We start from the raw sequence: 16,949 nt of genomic DNA, 5'->3' as shown, positions 1-16,949 counted from the left end.
TCTCTTAAGTAAACTACTCGAGAGTAAACTCTTTCAGGCACACATCTACACATGCAAGCACGTGGGAGCAGATTTGCTGCTCCTAGTGGCAAACCGCTTCCACTCCTGGCAGCCCTGCAATGGGCCCCTGCAGCAGCTAGGGGGAGCTCTAGGTTCCCTCTGGTTGATAGTCCAGGAGACAGCTGTCTCTTGGCAGGGGCTGGGACATTGCTCCCTGCCCCCCGGGAGCTGGCTGTTGCTGGGGCAGGCTCCGCCACCATAGCCCAGGCATGGAAAAAGTCCCCCTGCCCTGGCAATTAGGGAGCTCCCAGCCTCTGCTCCATGATTGTGGAGATCTCCCAGCCTAGATCCTGCAACCATGGGGCTTGGGCTGCGTGATTAAAGGATCTCCCAGTGCCAGCCCCATGACCACAGAGCTGGCACTGCGGGAGAAGGATCTCCCAGTGCTGGCCCCAGGACTGCAGAGCTGATGTTGGGAGATAAGAACCTTTCAGCCCCAGCCCTGCAACTACAGAATGGGAGCTGCGAGCTCCCTGCTGGCAGGGCAGGGGGACATTGTCCCTGCCTGGGATCCAGTGGCAGAGCCTGGCCTAGCAGCAGGCAGCTCCTCGGGGCAGGAAGCTGACTGGGAGCACATGTTAGGCATCTACATGTGTGCTACTGTTCAGTTACTAATCATGAGTACATTTGCTACTTGCATTTGCAGGTAGGAAATTTACTCATGATTAGAACTAATTACTGCACAGTAAGCATCTGCACGTGCAGATGTAGATGCTTGCTGTGCAGATTAGCTCTAATATGCAGTAAAGCATCTTGTGTAGACAGTCCCTGTGTGGACCTTAGTGATAAAACCCTTGGTTCCTAGACTCTCCTATTAAACGTGGCCATTTCATATATAACATTTGGACTGTCTATAAAATATGCATCAAAAGTGTCTTTCTTCTTCTCCACAGAGAGGTGAAGGGCATGTAGAATATCATCTCCAGATTCTTGCATGGCAAAGACAAGGATACTTACTGATATTCTTTTGTTCTGTCTGATAAGCCGGAAACCATCTGGAACCTCTCAAACCTTCTGCCTCAGTGATGCTGGCTGCTTGCTTTCTCACAGTCAAACTACTCTAACAGAGTCATTTTCATTATGGTCTCCAAGCTACACTGGATTTCAGGTTGTCTCTTCCTTGCTGCAGTTTGCAGAGTCTTCCCTGACTCTCTCTACTTTCTGGAAGTTTGGGGACTCCTCCCTTGCTTTCTTTTTCCTCTTTTGTTTCTTAAAGAGAGGAATCAGACTCCCTTTTGACACCTTGTAGTGAGAGAGAAAGGTACATGCCCCCACAGTGTGGATTCTAATTTGGTGCCCCTTCCAGTGACTGTCTGATCTTTATTACTGTCTCTCTAGACCTCTGTAGTGGATGTAGAGGACCAGGACTCTGTGATCACACCACAATAACAGTGATGCTGGTTAACTCTGCAGATAATGCATATTGCTCAGTATAGTTGTAGTTATGTTGAGAAGGAAGTTTGAAGGAACTCACTTTCCTTAAGGTCAGATTTTTCCTGCCTGACACAAGGCAGTAAACTCTACGGGGGTGTTGGCCATGCTAACCTCTGTTAGTATGATCTAACCTTCCCTTGCCAGTAGGTCAAGGGAAATGATTATTCCCCTCTATTCAGCACTGGTGAGGCCACATCTGGAGTATTGTGTTCAGTTTTGGGCCCCCCACTACAGAAAGGATGTGGAGAGAGTCAAGTGAAGGGCAACAAAATGGTGAGGGGGCTGGGGGATGTGACTTATGAGCAAAAGCTGAGGGAACTGGCTTTATTTAGTCTAGAGAAGAGGAGACTGAGAGGGGATTTAATAGCAGCCTTTAACTACCTGAAGGTGGGGTTCAAAAGAGGATGGAGCTAGACTGTTCTCAGTGGTGGCAGATGACAGAACAAGGAGCAACAGTCTCAAGTTGCAGTAAGGGAAGTTTAGGTTAGATATTAGGAAGAGTTTTCTCATTAGGAGAGTAGTAAAGCACTGGAACAGGTTACGCAGAGAGGTGGTGAAATCTTCATCCTTGGAAGTTTTTAAGACCCAGCTAGACAAAGCTTTGGCTGGGATGATCTAGTTGGGGCTGGTCTTGCTTTGAGCAGTGGGTTGGACTAGAGACCTCCTGAGGTCCCTTTCATCCCTAATTTTATATGATTCTGTGATTCAAATCTTGGGACATCATGCAGCTGTACTCAGTTTAGAGAGCTTTGGTCTATTTCAGTCCCAGTCCTTCCAAAGAGGAGCTTGTGTGAGCAGACTACTGCTGCTGGAAGTGATTCTATTCCAAGAAGTGGACATGAAATACATCTTTGAGGAAGTGGATTTGGTATTGGCAGCTCATTTACCTCCTTACTCCATTTCACTAGATGGCTTCCTTCATGGCAGTCTTCCTGCCAAATCAAGAATGGGGCTTATTGTTTTCTGTCCAGAGTTCATGGTACACATTTGCAAGCCAAAATTCCCATGTATTCCCATAGGAATATGAAGAGCTTTGGAGCTCAGGACTTGTCAGAACTGACAGATCTGGATATTTCTCCTATATCTAGCTCATCCCTTTGGAATTACTAATACTCAGAAGAAGCAGCACACTTCTTTTTTATAGGCCAACTAAAGTTCCTGAGCCCTGACCCTTACTCAACTGTTGTCCACAAAAAGAGTGTCTTATGCTCTGCAACCTTACTAGTTCAAAAATACATGTATAGACAGCAGAGTGAAAGTGAAAGGAAAGGGTGTTCTCAGGATTTGTACTCAGGATATCAGATTGTGCTCTTCCCAAAGTGGGATGCAGAGGGTGGTATTAAGTAGTAAACAGTGGGGAAGATGTTTCTGGGTTTGAATACATGGGAAGCTCACAGTGACATCGCCCTGGCTCTTTTTCCTCAGTGATTCTTTTGTCTTTCAGGCCCAGATCAATTGGTTTCAACATGATTTGGGGCACTTTTCAGTCATCAGCAAAACTACATGGAACCGGTTTCTTCACATCCTTGTAATGGGTGTTCAGAAGGTATGTGTCAATCATGGGAATGCTTTGCAGAACTGATCAGAATTGTTCAGCAAATGTGGGAAGCCCTAGATTCAGGCGGCATCCTTTTTGGGGGATTTTATTCTAAATGAAGCAGGGAGGGAATGTTCTGCAGCTCTCCTGGATCAGTGAATAAATGGCAAAATGCATTTTTGATAGCACGATAGTTTAAGTCCTTTGGCTGTTGACTTTCCTATAGGGAATGGTGGCCAGTTGGTGGAATCACCTGCATAACCAGCACCATGCAAAACCGAACTGCTTTCGCAAGGATCCTGATCTCAACATGCATCCTATTTTGTTTTCTTTGGGAAAGACACTTTCTGTAGAGGTGAGTGTTAGAATTGTCTGATAACTTCTCAGGCTACTGAAAGGATATAATGGGAAAAAAAGAGGTAAATCTAGAAGGCTGTTAGACGTGGTATCACAACCATGTCCAGTTATTCTCTCTGAACAGACATCAGTTTGTCATGCCTGGCTCCAGTGCCTGGTTCCTAGAGTCTTCTATGCCTCCCTTGGCTTGCCTTAGAGATACTCTGTTCTGCCAGGGTGGTACATAGCACTCCTATTTTCTCAATAGGAAAACATATACACTTCGGTCAAGTCATGTCCTACTGGTCACACATGGGAGAGGACTGGGTGGACCAGTATAACTAGCTTACAGCAGCTCTGACTTCAATGTAAAGTAAGCACTGTGACGAGGGGCCTCTGGCCTAGTGGTTAGGACACATGCCCAGGAAGTTGGAGAGCTAGGTTCTAAGCAACAGTGAGCCTGAAAGACTTTGACTTCACATCTGCTGTTTCCCAGGAAAATCCTGTCTCTAGTGGGTTATGGAATAGAGACAATCCCACACAGTTTACTGATTCATTTTGATGCACTGGCTGGGGGAGTAGTTAGCTGATTGCACGATTTCACAATGATTACACACTTAATTCATACAACACAATTTTATTTTAAAACTCTTTGCTACGTATATAACACTGCTTAGCTTTAAGAAACACCACAAACATTAAAAACACAATAATTACATATATCAGAAACAATGCTCCGAATGCACTTCCTTCCCAAACAATGCTATAAGAATTAGTGTTACAAAAACAACTACAATTACAATTAAAAGTTAAATTTGAATCAATACTATTATTTTTCATAATATACTTACAATCCTAGAATTCCGAGAAGCCAAATACCAAAATATGGTTTCATTCCTCAGTAGTATGATTTAATGGGTTGGCCTCAGTAGTACGGTTCAATGGGCTCGCCTCAGTAGTATGGTTCAATAGGCTGGCCTCAGCAATATGATTCAATGAGCTGGGCTCAGCAGTGATAGGACTAAGTCCCCTTCCTTCAGTCCCTTTCGGGCGCTCCGCGGCTTCAGCGTGAACTAAGAGATTCGTGTTCACGGAAAGGTTGGGTCAGGTGATCAATCTGGTCCGGGCTACACTTGCGATTCTTCCTTCGTTGTTCTGCAAGTGAAGTCACCTCCAAATTGGGACAGTAAGTTACAGGTTTTTATTGAGTGAGCTGCTGTCAGTGGGCTCCTCCTACTCAATTTGTCACTACTCCCAAATTTGGGCTCGGATCTTACTCAACAGATTCTTTTGAAATTACCTTTGTTGAGCATTTTAAATTATTCTTGGGGAGACTTCCATATCACTGTAAATATCCTTTTCTTACCAATTTGGTTAAAAGGCCCTAGGCTTTGATGTCTCGGAACTCAGGATATTTGCTTTCTTTGTAAAAGATTTCTAAAGATACAATTTAAATTAAGGCTTTAAGTGAAGTCAGGACATTTTTCACGTAGCCCCAAAAACAATGACTTAGATAAGGAGATAAATCCTATCTTCTTCCTGAAACTAGCTAATGGGCAACCTTTACAAACATTCAAACTATTTCATTCAATATTACAAATCCTACAATTTCCAGGCTAGGGACTAGGTCAGGCTGTGAGCATTCTCCATCTCTTTTGCTGAAGGTAAGCTACCAGGCAGAAAGTACTGCAAAAGCCATGGGAAAAGAAGGAGAGCATGCCACATAGAGTGTGACTGGCCTAGTCAGTTATTTGATTTACATGCTGCTCATCTAAACAAAGGCTCAGGGTGGTTTAAAGTAAGCAAGCCGAATAACTTAAAAAACAGAGAGTGACAAGAGAACAATAACAACTTAAAAGGGAACTAGAATATCAAGATAAAACAGAGACTCCCAAACAGCATCTCGTCCTAGGTTTGGTTGGTAAATGCCCAAATAAGGAAGTCTTACAGAACTTACAAAAGATGTCCAGGTTTGGGCTCTGCTGAGTCTCAAGAGGGAGAGAATTCCAGAGAGCTAGGAAATAACTGCCAAGAATGACCTCCTTCACATTTTTACCAACCAGAACTGACCTACTGATGGTACGTGGAGGAGGTTGCCCTCTGCTGACCTTAGGGATCACCATGGGGCATAAGGGGCAAAGTCCCTTTGGCATGTAGGGCCAAGAATATTTAGGGCCCTATAGGTCAAAACCAGAACTTTGAATTATACTTGGAAAGCTATTGGGAACTAGTACAGATTCTGGAGCACTGGAGTTATTTGTTCCTGGTGACCCACTCCTGTCAGAAGAGAGGACGCCATGTCCTCACCAGCTGCAGCTTCTGGATGGTTTTCAAGGGCAGCCAGCCATACATGGCAGCAGTCTAGCCTTAAGGTTGCAAAGGTATGGTTGACAGTGAACAGATCAGAGTCTGAAAGAAAGGGTTACAGCCTTCTTACTAGATGGAGCAGGAGAAAGCTATATCAACCACCTGAAGATCCAGGTGCAGCAAAGGATTCAGGAGCATCTCAAGGTGAACCTGAGCAACAAGGGGAGACTGGATCCCATCAGTGATAAGTGTGTCCTAGTTCCCACTAAGTTAAGTGGTCTACCCACCACCATCATCTCTGGCTTATCTAAATTCAGTGTCAATTGTTCACCTGCACCCAGTCCCTGACTGCAGCCAGGCACTAGGAAAGAACTGAGACTGTGGGATGATGGTCAGAAGAGAAGGAGAGGTAGAGCTGAGTTTCATCAGCATACTGATAACACCTCACTGTACACAGTTTTGCCCAGTGGCCTCGTATACACATTGAATAGTAGGGGCAATGATACAGAGCTCTGGGGGGCCTCAGGAAAGATTCTGAGAGGATGGTGACACTTGCCCATCGCCAACCTCTGGGGCCTCCCTGCTAAGAAAGAATGGAACCAATTTAGAGCTGTCCCTCAAATACCCACCTGGTCATGTAAATGCTTTATCAGCACCTCATGGTGCTGCTTTTCTGTATTCCTTCTTCTTTGACCTTAAAAATCCTCTTTGGGAAGACTAATAGCAAAGTGGAGATGGGTTGGTAGAGGACTGATTGGGAAGTGTCTGATAAATTCTCTCAGTAGTCCAGGTGACCCACTATGGTCTGGTCTCTTTTTGTAGCTAGGAAAAAAGAAGAAGAAGTTCATGCCTTATAACCATCAACACAAATACTTCAGCTGTGAGTATCTTCAGTTTCCTGAAGTAACTTGAGGACCTCTCCTAGGACTGACTACAGCTTCCTCTGAAGAGGAGGAGAAGAAATATTTCCTTTTATGTTGCAGCCCGATGGGTGATCTTAGTATTTTGGAAAGTAGTATGGATTGGGAAGGTTTGTTAACCTGCACATGTCTGTTTGGAAAAGTAGCATGCAGCAACTGTAAGAGAGAAAGAAATAAGGGATAAAAAGTTGTTAAAGGAAAGAGAAAAGGAGGAGAATTTGAGGTGGGAGGATGAATGGAGTAAGAGGGGAGATAAAACATGTTAGAAAAAGCTGGAATAGATTTATTTGTGATTAATGATTCTAGAATGTGATTGATATATTGTTCTTGTTCTTTCCTCCAGTTTTGGCCCCAGCTTTCCTAGTTCCCTTCTTCCAGTTCATTGTAATCTATTTCTCAATCAAAAGAAGGAAGTGGTTGGTAAGTATTCTGAGCATTACTCAGAAACCTTTGCAAAATGTAGCCACAGTATATCCCTTCTTCTATTAACCTCTGTCCCCTTGCAATCCTCATCATACATGGGAAGTGATAATGGGGTCTAGAATGTAGGAGTCAGCCTGGGCCTGTTTTAATGGAACTGGATATGGCTCAGCCAGTTTTTGTGAGAATATGGTTCCCCAGTCACATAAAAGTTGATGGATGAGAGCTACCATGTGCAAGGGTGACTGGAGATTACAGGAACATTTGCTAGGGCTTGACTTCCACTGGGTCAGGGAAACAAGTGGAGCTACATTTGAGAGACATGGTATATTACAAAGAACAAATTTTTGTGCCATAGTTTGGCTTGTGCAAGAATGAGAAGGAGGGTGCAATGTGGATGAATCCTTCTTTCAATCTTTTGTCAGGAATTGTTCTTGATTGTAACCTACAACATCCGGGTCTGTCTTATGTATGTTCCCTTAATGGGATTTAAGAGCTTCATGGCATACTACTGGCTGGCCAGGTAATATTTGCTGCCTTTTTTGTCCATTTTGCTGCTAGTTCATCCCTTGCCTGTTGTCACTTTTAGCAGTTTCAATATTGGAAGGAATAATATAAGACTATTCACCTCCATTGTTGATTTCTAAGTTAACTATAGTCAAGCAAGAAAGGAGCTGGGAATCACTGTGGGTCACTGAGTGATGTTCTCTGGTAAAAATGTAGTGATGCTCCAAAGAGCCACCAAAAATTGGGATGTAGAAATGATGGGATTGAAAATCCTGCACTACAAAGTAATGTTATTGTATAATCAATAGAAAACATGATTTGAGTTTGAGTGGGGGAATTTTTCCAGTGTATTACAAATGTTACTTTTAGAACCAGCTACTAGAAAATCACTGTTTTTCCAAGCAAGAAAATGGACCTATTAACAGTCAATTTGGAATAGATTGGCAATGAAGGTTGTATTTGTATATGTGTGTATGTATATTTGTCTGCTCAGGTACCTAGAGAGCACCTGGTTTATCTGGGTTTCACAAATGAATCACATCCCAATGCACATTGATTATGATCAGAACTTGGACTGGGTATCTACTCAGGTAAGATCCTCTCCACTCCTTGACACTTGGGGTCTGCAGATGTGAATTTGAAGTCACAGACTCCTGTTCTAGGAGCTGTAACTCTAATTTGGACTGGGGGTTTCTTTCTGTGATGTAGATGAAAAATCATAATGGGCCTCCAAATTTAAAGGACAGTTGTAGCAAATGCATTTTAACAAACTGATTTGAAAATGTGATATTTTTTGTGAAAACTTTCCTAATTTTCAGTGACAAAACTTGTTGTCAAGTTGACAAAACTTTCCTCAAATTTTCCTTGACTAATATTAATTCTAAGACCAACGCTGTGACTTCCCTGCTTGCCCCAAATAAGGAGAAATAACTGGATTCATCTTGGATTGAATTTTTTTTTTTAATTATTATTTGAGGAATCGTGATGTAGTGAAATAAGGAACAAAATGAAAGTACTAGCCAATTGCCCATCATGAATGACAGAGTGTTTAAGGGAGTGTTTACATGCCCCCCTCTCCCATGCTCCACTCACCCTTGGGGGCCGACCATGTAAACAGTGCCTCCGCTCCTGCTGCCTCCTCCTCCAGCCTCTGGCATGGTGACTCCCTCCTGCCTCCGCCTCCTCCGGTGGAGCAGCGGGGCTTCCCTCTATCTGAGGAGGTGGCAGCAGTGGCTCCCTCCTCCACACCCACTCATCTCCACCTCCTCCCATGGAGCAGCAGGGCTTCCCTCTGCCTGAGGCAGTGGTGGCAGCTCCCACCCCCCAGCCTGCCCACCCTCCCGCTTCCTCCCATGGAGCTGCAGGGCTTCTTTGTGCCTTAGGTGGCAGCAGTGGCAGCAGTGGTGGCAGTGGCTTCCTCCCCCCAACCCACCCTCCTTTGCCTCTGCCTCCTCCCACGGAGCAGTGGGGCTTCCCTCCACCTAAAGCGATGGTGGCAGCAGTGGCAGCTCCTCCCTCTGCCCACCTGCCTGCCTCCACCTCCTCCTGAGGAGGCAGTGGTGGTGGCGGCTCCCTCCCTGCCCGAGGAAGCGGAGCGTGCGCAGTTGCCCAAAAGTGTTACGGACAGACAGACGCACAGACAGACACACACAGAGACAGACTAAGCCCTTTATTATATTAAAATAACCATATCTACACTAGGGGATCATTTTTCATTAATATGTGGGTTAATAAATATCAATAAATATACTACCGGTATAATTACATAATTAATTCTGCTCCAGCTGAAATAGTGGAGAGAATTCAGAATAACTATTTCTTATCCTTCAATGTACATCTTTCCTGCCTACTCAAATGGGAGCTGTGAGGTAAACCTTTTATGGGGTTTTATAGACAGATCTATGTAGATCCTGAAGAAAATGCAATTCCATTAGTTCCAGTGGGCTAAGGCAATAACTATCTCATATTGCAGCATATCATTCTCACCCAGACCTTGTTCCTGTGTTCAAAAGAGTGACAGCTCCAATCCCCCATATCAGATATCCATTCAAGGCAAGGGAAAATGTGCGTGAAGGGCAGGTGCTCAATTATATTGATGTCTAGACAGAATTAAAATGGAACGTTTGTTTCTCTTTATTTTCTACTCCCAGCTTCAGGCAACATGCAATGTGAACCAATCCTGGTTCAATGACTGGTTTACTGGGCACCTGAATTTCCAAATTGAGCACCAGTGAGTATGGGTATGGGGAGAGAAATGGGGATGTAAGGGGTATCTCTGAGTAAGATTATCCAGCACCCAAATGAGAAGCCATATGCATAGGGGAAAAGTATCATTATGTTCCTTTATATATGTATGGGGTGGCCACACCTGGAGAATGGTGTGAAGTTTGTATTTCCACAGCTCAAAAAGGATATAGAAGAACTAGAAAGGGTAAAAAGAAAAGCAGTGAGGATGACTAGTGCTCTGCTCATAGTGAGGAACTTCTGCAGAGAAGAGACAAAATAGGATAGAATTTTTCTCCACAAAATTATGAAATGGTGCAGAGAAAGTAAATAGGGATTTATTATTTTCTCTCTCTCACAATATGAGAACTAGGGGACCTAAAATTAAACCCTGAGGCAGTAGGTTCAAAAATAATAAAAGGAAGTTCTTTTAAGCACAGTATGTAATCAACTTGTAGAATTCATTTTCACAAGATGCTACAGAGGCTGGAAAATTAACCAAGTACAAAAGGGAATTGGAACAATTCCTGGAGGTATGGTCCATTAATGATAGGTAAGAGTGCAGCCTCTGAATCAGAACTTCTTTAACCTTTGAGTGCTGAAAGCTTTGGTAGGAGAGGAGCAGGGAATGGAAAATGTTGGACGTAACCTTTTCACTCTCTGTGTACCTCATCCTCTTCCAGCATTAACTCTGCTGCTGTGTGAGACAGGATACTTTGGCTAGAAGAACCTATGGTCCGACTCAGTAAATGGCATTTCTTATGTTCCTATGTTTAATCAGTTTGGTACCATGGGGAGAGAGGAGATTCTTTTGGGACAAATAGGAAGAGGGAAGCAAAGTCTTGTCTCTCTTTTCTCTTCACAGCCTTTTCCCTACGATGCCTCGACACAACTACTGGAAGGTGGCCCCCTTGGTGAAATCCCTCTGTGCCACGCATGGCATTGAGTACAAATCCAAGACTTTACTCACTGCTTTTGCAGACATTTTGCAGTAAGTGTCAATTAAGAGAATGGTTTTGACTATAGAGCATAGCTAGGCACGGTCAATGGCTGCAATGTAGGAGAAGTTTGGGAGAGGATTAAAGTGAGTTAACAGAGAAATTAGTCTGTAGATGGGATTCAGAAGCTCAGGGTTTTAGGGTCTATGATGTGGACCTTTTCACTATGTGTCATCTGTTCAGCCCCAGATTGTATTATCATAGATTCATAGATGTTAGGGGCTGGAAGGGACCTTACAAGATCCTTGGGTCCAGCCCCCTGCACTAGGCAGGAAAGATTGCTGGGGTCAGATGACTCCAGCAAGGTGGGCATCAAGACACTTTTTGAAGATCACCAGGGTGGGTGACTGTACCACCTTTGGGGGAGCCTGTTCCAAACCGCTGGCACTCGACTTGTAAATAAGTTTTTCCTTATGTTGAGTCTGAAGAAACCTTCAATCAGTTTGTGCCCATTGTTTCTTGTCTTCCCCTGGCAGGCCTTGGTGAACAGATGCTCTCCCAGGCCCTCATGTACGCTCCTAATATACTTACAGATTGCCATCAAGTCCCCTCTGAGTCTTCTCTTCTCCAGGCTGAACAGTCCCAAGTCTTTCAGCCTTTTCTTGTATGACCTGCTCTCTAGACCTCAAATATCAATACCTTCCAAACTCTCAAACTAGTCCTAAATACCTGAAACTGCTGTCTGCCCTAAAAAGAAAAAAAAAAAAAGCTTAGCCTCCTCTTAAATACCCCTAATGGAAAGCTGTGTATAAATAGTTAGGCCAGAAGGTTACCGATTGTGAAACTCCCTGCAAATACAGGCTGTGTCCACATCTGCAGGCATATGTAGTTTGTGGTGCCACAAATCTCTTAAATTGTGCACGGTGCTGCTAATTTGCAGTGTGGGGGCAAAGTTGCTACTGGGATTTCCCGGTAGCAAAATACCCCTCTGGAAAGTAAACCGGCACAAAGCATGCCAAAATACTGTGAGCCAGGACAAATGTGGGGAAACGGGAGAAGGCAGCTCTGGGCTGGCTGCTCCCCTGTCTTTGTGTACCACTCCCCAGCTAGCTGGGGTGCAGGGTGCCTGCTGGCTAGTCCCACAGTGAGACACCCTGTGCCCAGCCAGTGCCAGCTCATAGCACATGGAGCCTGGCTGAGAGCCAGGAGGAGCTGGGCCCAGACAGTTGGCTGACAGCGGGGCAATGTGTCCTGAACAAGGTCTACATGTAGGGGGGCATGCACTGTGGCACAAAGTACTGGCACACATTAGTGGCATTACTATTTGGGTTACTGCAAGCTCACTTTCCTGCTCATCTGGATGCAGACACTGAGTGTAATATTCACCACTCCTGTAAATACTTTGGCAAATGGACAGTAGGGTGCCTAAACAGATATTTCAGTTCAACTTCCATGTAAAACCAAGAATGGGATTAAAAATAAACGACAGTCATTGTTACTTAATTTTTTTCACTGAGTATTTAAAATGAAACCCAAAGGATAACATTTACAAAATCATCTTAATTTCTTGGATAGCATTGACAAAATTTCTTAATTTCTTCAAAGTCCCAATTTAAAAAGTGCTGTGAGCAGTTTGGAGCCCAAATCAGTTCAACTAGGTTCTAAGGGGTTTTTGAAAAATATATCTTTAGGCCCTAAACTGCAATTTGTTTTCTGTAGGCACCTTGCAGGTTCAGTAGCCAGCTCACATGCAAAATGGATTTGGGCCACTGGCAGGAGAATTCCTAAAGTCCATAGAAAGGATAATTGATCCAAAAAGTACATATTAAGAAATATAGATAGAGAGATGACAGAAGGGGAAATTAAGAAAATATGGCTACCCTGTCATTTTTTTCAGAGATGTTTCATTTGATTGTAATTAGAAATATTTTTCTTCCTTTTTAAATTAAACATAGAGCTTAAGTTCAAGATATTTTAAAAGAATTCACAACAAACAGAAAGCAGCCTTCATTTTTTAGCTAAATCATAGTTCACATTTTATACATTTTAATAGAAACTATTAAGGCATTTTACATTTGAATGTAATTAACCTCATGTAGTAATTTTAAAAAATGTAATTAATAGATGGAATTTGTTGGATTTTGATAAAAAATTACCATAGAAGCAGATTACCCAAAGTAGGCAATGCTACAATAAATAAACAAACAAATAAATAAAAATCCTCCAAATAAATACTCTGAATTTGACATCCACAGATGAAAAAGTTTCCAGAACCAATATCAAAAAATGAAAACCTAAAAAAGGAGTATAAGCATGAAATACAATGCAGTACAACAGAAACAGAAGAAAATATAAAATGAAAAAACCCAAAACTTAATCCTTTATTTAAATGACCAGCAAAATATGTGAAAAGACAGAAGATTGAGCAATTGTTTAAATTCAATTTTCCTGAAAACTTTTCAGAAATATCATAAACTCTAAGTTGATCCAAAAAAGAGGCTTTTATTTTTCCTTTCCTCTTTTATTTTAACCAGTACAACCAGCAGAAATGAAAATGTTCTATTATGGATACTATCCTGCTTGCCATAATTTTCTGATACTTACTTTCATTCTTAATACTTACTACACCTTAATCAAGTCCCTGATTCTGCGGACAATCATGTGTATAGCTTCACTACTGACAGTAGATCCAGTGACAAAGTAAAGCAAATAATGGTTCAGAGAATGACAGCCCAAGGCTCAAGAACCAGGAACCTTCCCTGTACTAACGCACCCAGAACTAGCTGCAAAATACCGGGAGGAGTCCTGACACTACTATTCAGATGAAAGGAATCATTCATGTTCTTCTACTCTCTTTGTCCACATTTTTCCAATTATGTGAACTCTTTTGGTTTCCCCTCTCCTGACTGACCAAGTAGCTCTACTGAACCTCTGTCTACATGGTGACCCTTCACATCCACGTCCCTCCTCAGTCTATCTCTGCCATCAACTCCCTCAACCCCCACTGGCTCTGTACCATTATATTTATTTTTTCAGGGAAACCATAACTTCTCCCCTTTTTGCTTCCATCCCATTCTCATTCACTTATTTTGCCAACTTTATGGTCCCCCTACATGGGCGGATCTAGGATTTTGAAAAGGATGGTGAAGATGGTGTGTGTGATACATCATCACATAACAGAATACATTTTTCTTTAGTTAAAAAGAAACTAGAGGCCTTAATAATATGTTAGGAGCCTAGGGCTATATTATTCTGTTTAAGTTAAAAAATGTGTGATTGTATTCGAATATTAATTAATTTGGTCTATCTTACATTGAGTGCATTTACACAAGATGCTAACTGTGCAGTAGCCTAATTCTACTGTGCAGTAGTGTGCAGGGCACAACCCATGCTAACATGCTATTGTGCAGTAGTATTAGGGTATTGCACAGTTAGTGTCACTAAAAAGCTGTGCGCTGGTGCTACTGCTCAGTAGTACCAGTTACTGCGTGTTGATTTATGGTGAAGATGGTGTGTGTGATACATCATCACATAACAGAATACATTTTTCTTTAGTTAAAAAGAAACTAGAGGCCTTAATAATATGTTAGGAGCCTAGGGCTATATTATTCTGTTTAAGTTAAAAAATGTGTGATTGTATTCGAATATTAATTAATTTGGTCTATCTTACATTGAGTGCATTTACACAAGATGCTAACTGTGCAGTAGCCTAATTCTACTGTGCAGTAGTGTGCAGGGCACAACCCATGCTAACATGCTATTGTGCAGTAGTATTAGGGTATTGCACAGTTAGTGTCACTAAAAAGCTGTGTGCTGGCGCTACTGCTCAGTAGTACCAGTTACTGCGTGTTGATTTAGTGCTTGGTTATACAAGTACTAAACTTAATGCACAGTAACTACAGCACATTAATGCATGTGTAGAAGCACCCATTGGAAGTATAAAAAAGTCTGTGTCAGCAGTGCATGGCTATCTTTGGCCACTATATTGCCATAGCAAGGGAGTACGTTGTTAAGGCAATGTAGTAGTAGCATCACGGATTTTGCCAACAGATGCTACAGTGCCATAGTGTCTTGTGTAGAGGCACCCGTTGTGTATTTAAAAACCCCCACAGCAACCTAGTTAAAAATAATCAAAAGTTGTTGCTTCATTCATCTTGTAGTCATTGGAATAAAATATATATCCAATTTTCAGATTCATAAAACAAAATCTAGCCTTCTTGACCACCCTGACAGTGCATTCAGTGCTTCACTGGGCACGTCTACATGAGCAAATAATTCAGAAACAGGAAATAGGAGTGCCAGGACTGCAAAGCTGTGAAATAGTAATGTCAGGACTCCTTCCAGTATTCTGCAGCCAGTTCTGGGCACATTAGTACAGGGAAGATTTCTGTACTTGAGTCCTTGGACATCATCCTCAACCATTATTTGCTTTACTTTGTCACTGGATCTACTGTCAGTAGTGAAGCTATACACATGACTGTTTAACTAAGGTGCAGATAAGAATGAAAGTATCAGAAAATTATGTTAAGCAGGATAGTATCCAGGAGCAGCTAACAGACAGCAGACTTGCAGAAAAACAATAGCTTGGTTAGTTGAACTTTGAAATCATTAAAAAGGAGAGCGGGTCATTAACACATGTGGAATTAAACATATAGAAGGAATCAGGTAGATTACAATGAGCCTTGAAATCAATTAACCCCATCACTGCTACCTGCATATAAATGCTGCCGCCACCACCAGGCATTTGGTTTTAAACTTTGGGAGAACCAGGAATCAAAGAAGAGGTGCAATTGCACTATTGCATGCCCCCTTCCCCTAGATTCACCTCTGTCCCCCCTGTTACTCGTGGTTTCAATCTGTCTCCCACCTCTTCCTTTCCAAAAATGCTTCTTTCACAACATTATTTTTTCATCTTTCTTCCCACTTTCTCCACTGAAACCAAGAAGCAGATTGCCACTTTCCAACATTAATATCATCTTCCAACCCCCTGATTAATTGGATGTGCTCTCTCTCTCATTTTGCTTTTGCAGCTCCTTGAAGGATTCTGGGGAACACTGGCTTGCTGCCTATCTGCATGGATAAGAAAACTACAATTCTTCATGGGGAACCTTTCAACATACAGCTGCAGAGACCATTGGAGACTATGGTGGACTCTGGGAGATAAATAAGCCTTGTCTAGGGGACTGCAGAATTGGATAAAATTAATTTTAGTATGATTAGGGGATTAAAATATTTAAATTTATCTTTTTTCTAAATGCAAGTCACCATTTGCTGCTTTTGCTGGATTTAGTGACATGAATGGATGGGATATTGGCCTGAGCCTAGTAGAGAAAGGACTTTTAGTAGCCTCTCTTTCACTCCTAACATGTTACTTGCTGTAAATGGAGGAAGGAGACTGCCAGCTTATTTGCCTGAGTGATAGAATTTTAAGGAATATTACATCTTTCTGAAATGCTGTAACTTGGAAAAAAGGCAGAGGAAAAAGCCAACTGAAGAAGACACAGAGAAATGTTGGTGATGGGACAGGGGAGAAAGAAATCTTCATGGTTAAGGACAGAAATTGCACATAAACTGGTATAAGTGATCGGCAACTGGTTCAAATATGTACACAACAGCAGTTCAGTGCATATAAATCACTTCCAAAGTGACTGAAACTAGTTTAAGATAAACCTGGATGGATGTAGTATCAGACTTAACTGATTTAGGTTAAATTGGTTTCATTGAACTTCTGTCCCAGATCCCCTCCAGATTCAAGTTAACTCAGTTTCTCAGCATCCCAGGATTCTTTGCATCTCCCACACAACCTCTCCCTCTCCACTCCACAGGGTGGACAGACTAGCCTTGGCCCAAGCTTTCTGCTCCACTTGAGTAGGGAGGCATGCTCTAGTGTCTGGCCTGGGCCACTGCAGGCATGTGGCTGCATTTCTGGAATCACAAGTGAATGTAATCACTTGCTTATCAGTTCAATCTATGCAGCTTAGACTAACCTGTGAAGATTGAAATGATTCAGCCTTGGGCTTTTTGACTATCTGTACTTAGCCCATGGACTTCCTGTAATCATTGTAAAATAGGAACACAAACCAACAGATGGGTTGAGCTCAGGCACAGGACTAGAGAACTAGAGAAGCTATATCACTAGGAGTGTGCACAGTATCCCTTACTTACTCTTAGTGTGTTTGTGTTTTTTCAGAGCTGGTCTGTGTTGTTTTTCTATGTGAGATGTCATACATATTTTGATAAACGTATTATTGGACAATCAGTACATGG

General features: G+C 42.5%; 1 protein-coding gene across 1 annotated transcript in view; it reads left to right on the top strand.

Annotated features, from left to right (window-relative positions):
• The window catches only part of LOC102382756 (fatty acid desaturase 1-like), a 31,671-nt gene extending 15,306 nt beyond the window's left edge, over positions 1-16,365 (top strand). The window contains exons 4-12 of the mRNA XM_006033328.2: positions 2,939-3,040; positions 3,258-3,386; positions 6,497-6,554; positions 6,938-7,014; positions 7,440-7,537; positions 8,015-8,111; positions 9,672-9,751; positions 10,610-10,735; positions 15,713-16,365. Coding sequence (XP_006033390.1) covers positions 2,939-3,040; positions 3,258-3,386; positions 6,497-6,554; positions 6,938-7,014; positions 7,440-7,537; positions 8,015-8,111; positions 9,672-9,751; positions 10,610-10,735; positions 15,713-15,764 — 819 coding nt within the window. The 3' untranslated portion in view covers positions 15,765-16,365. The remainder of the gene's footprint in view (positions 1-2,938; positions 3,041-3,257; positions 3,387-6,496; positions 6,555-6,937; positions 7,015-7,439; positions 7,538-8,014; positions 8,112-9,671; positions 9,752-10,609; positions 10,736-15,712) is intronic.
• The last annotated feature ends 584 nt before the right edge of the window (positions 16,366-16,949 follow it).

This window comes from Alligator sinensis, unplaced genomic scaffold (genome assembly GCF_000455745.1).
Source record: "Alligator sinensis unplaced genomic scaffold, ASM45574v1 scaffold973_1, whole genome shotgun sequence".
Classification (NCBI taxonomy): Eukaryota; Metazoa; Chordata; order Crocodylia; family Alligatoridae; genus Alligator; species Alligator sinensis.
The sequence above is the reverse complement of the archived record's forward strand: the minus strand, read 5'-3'. Positions and strand labels throughout refer to the sequence as shown.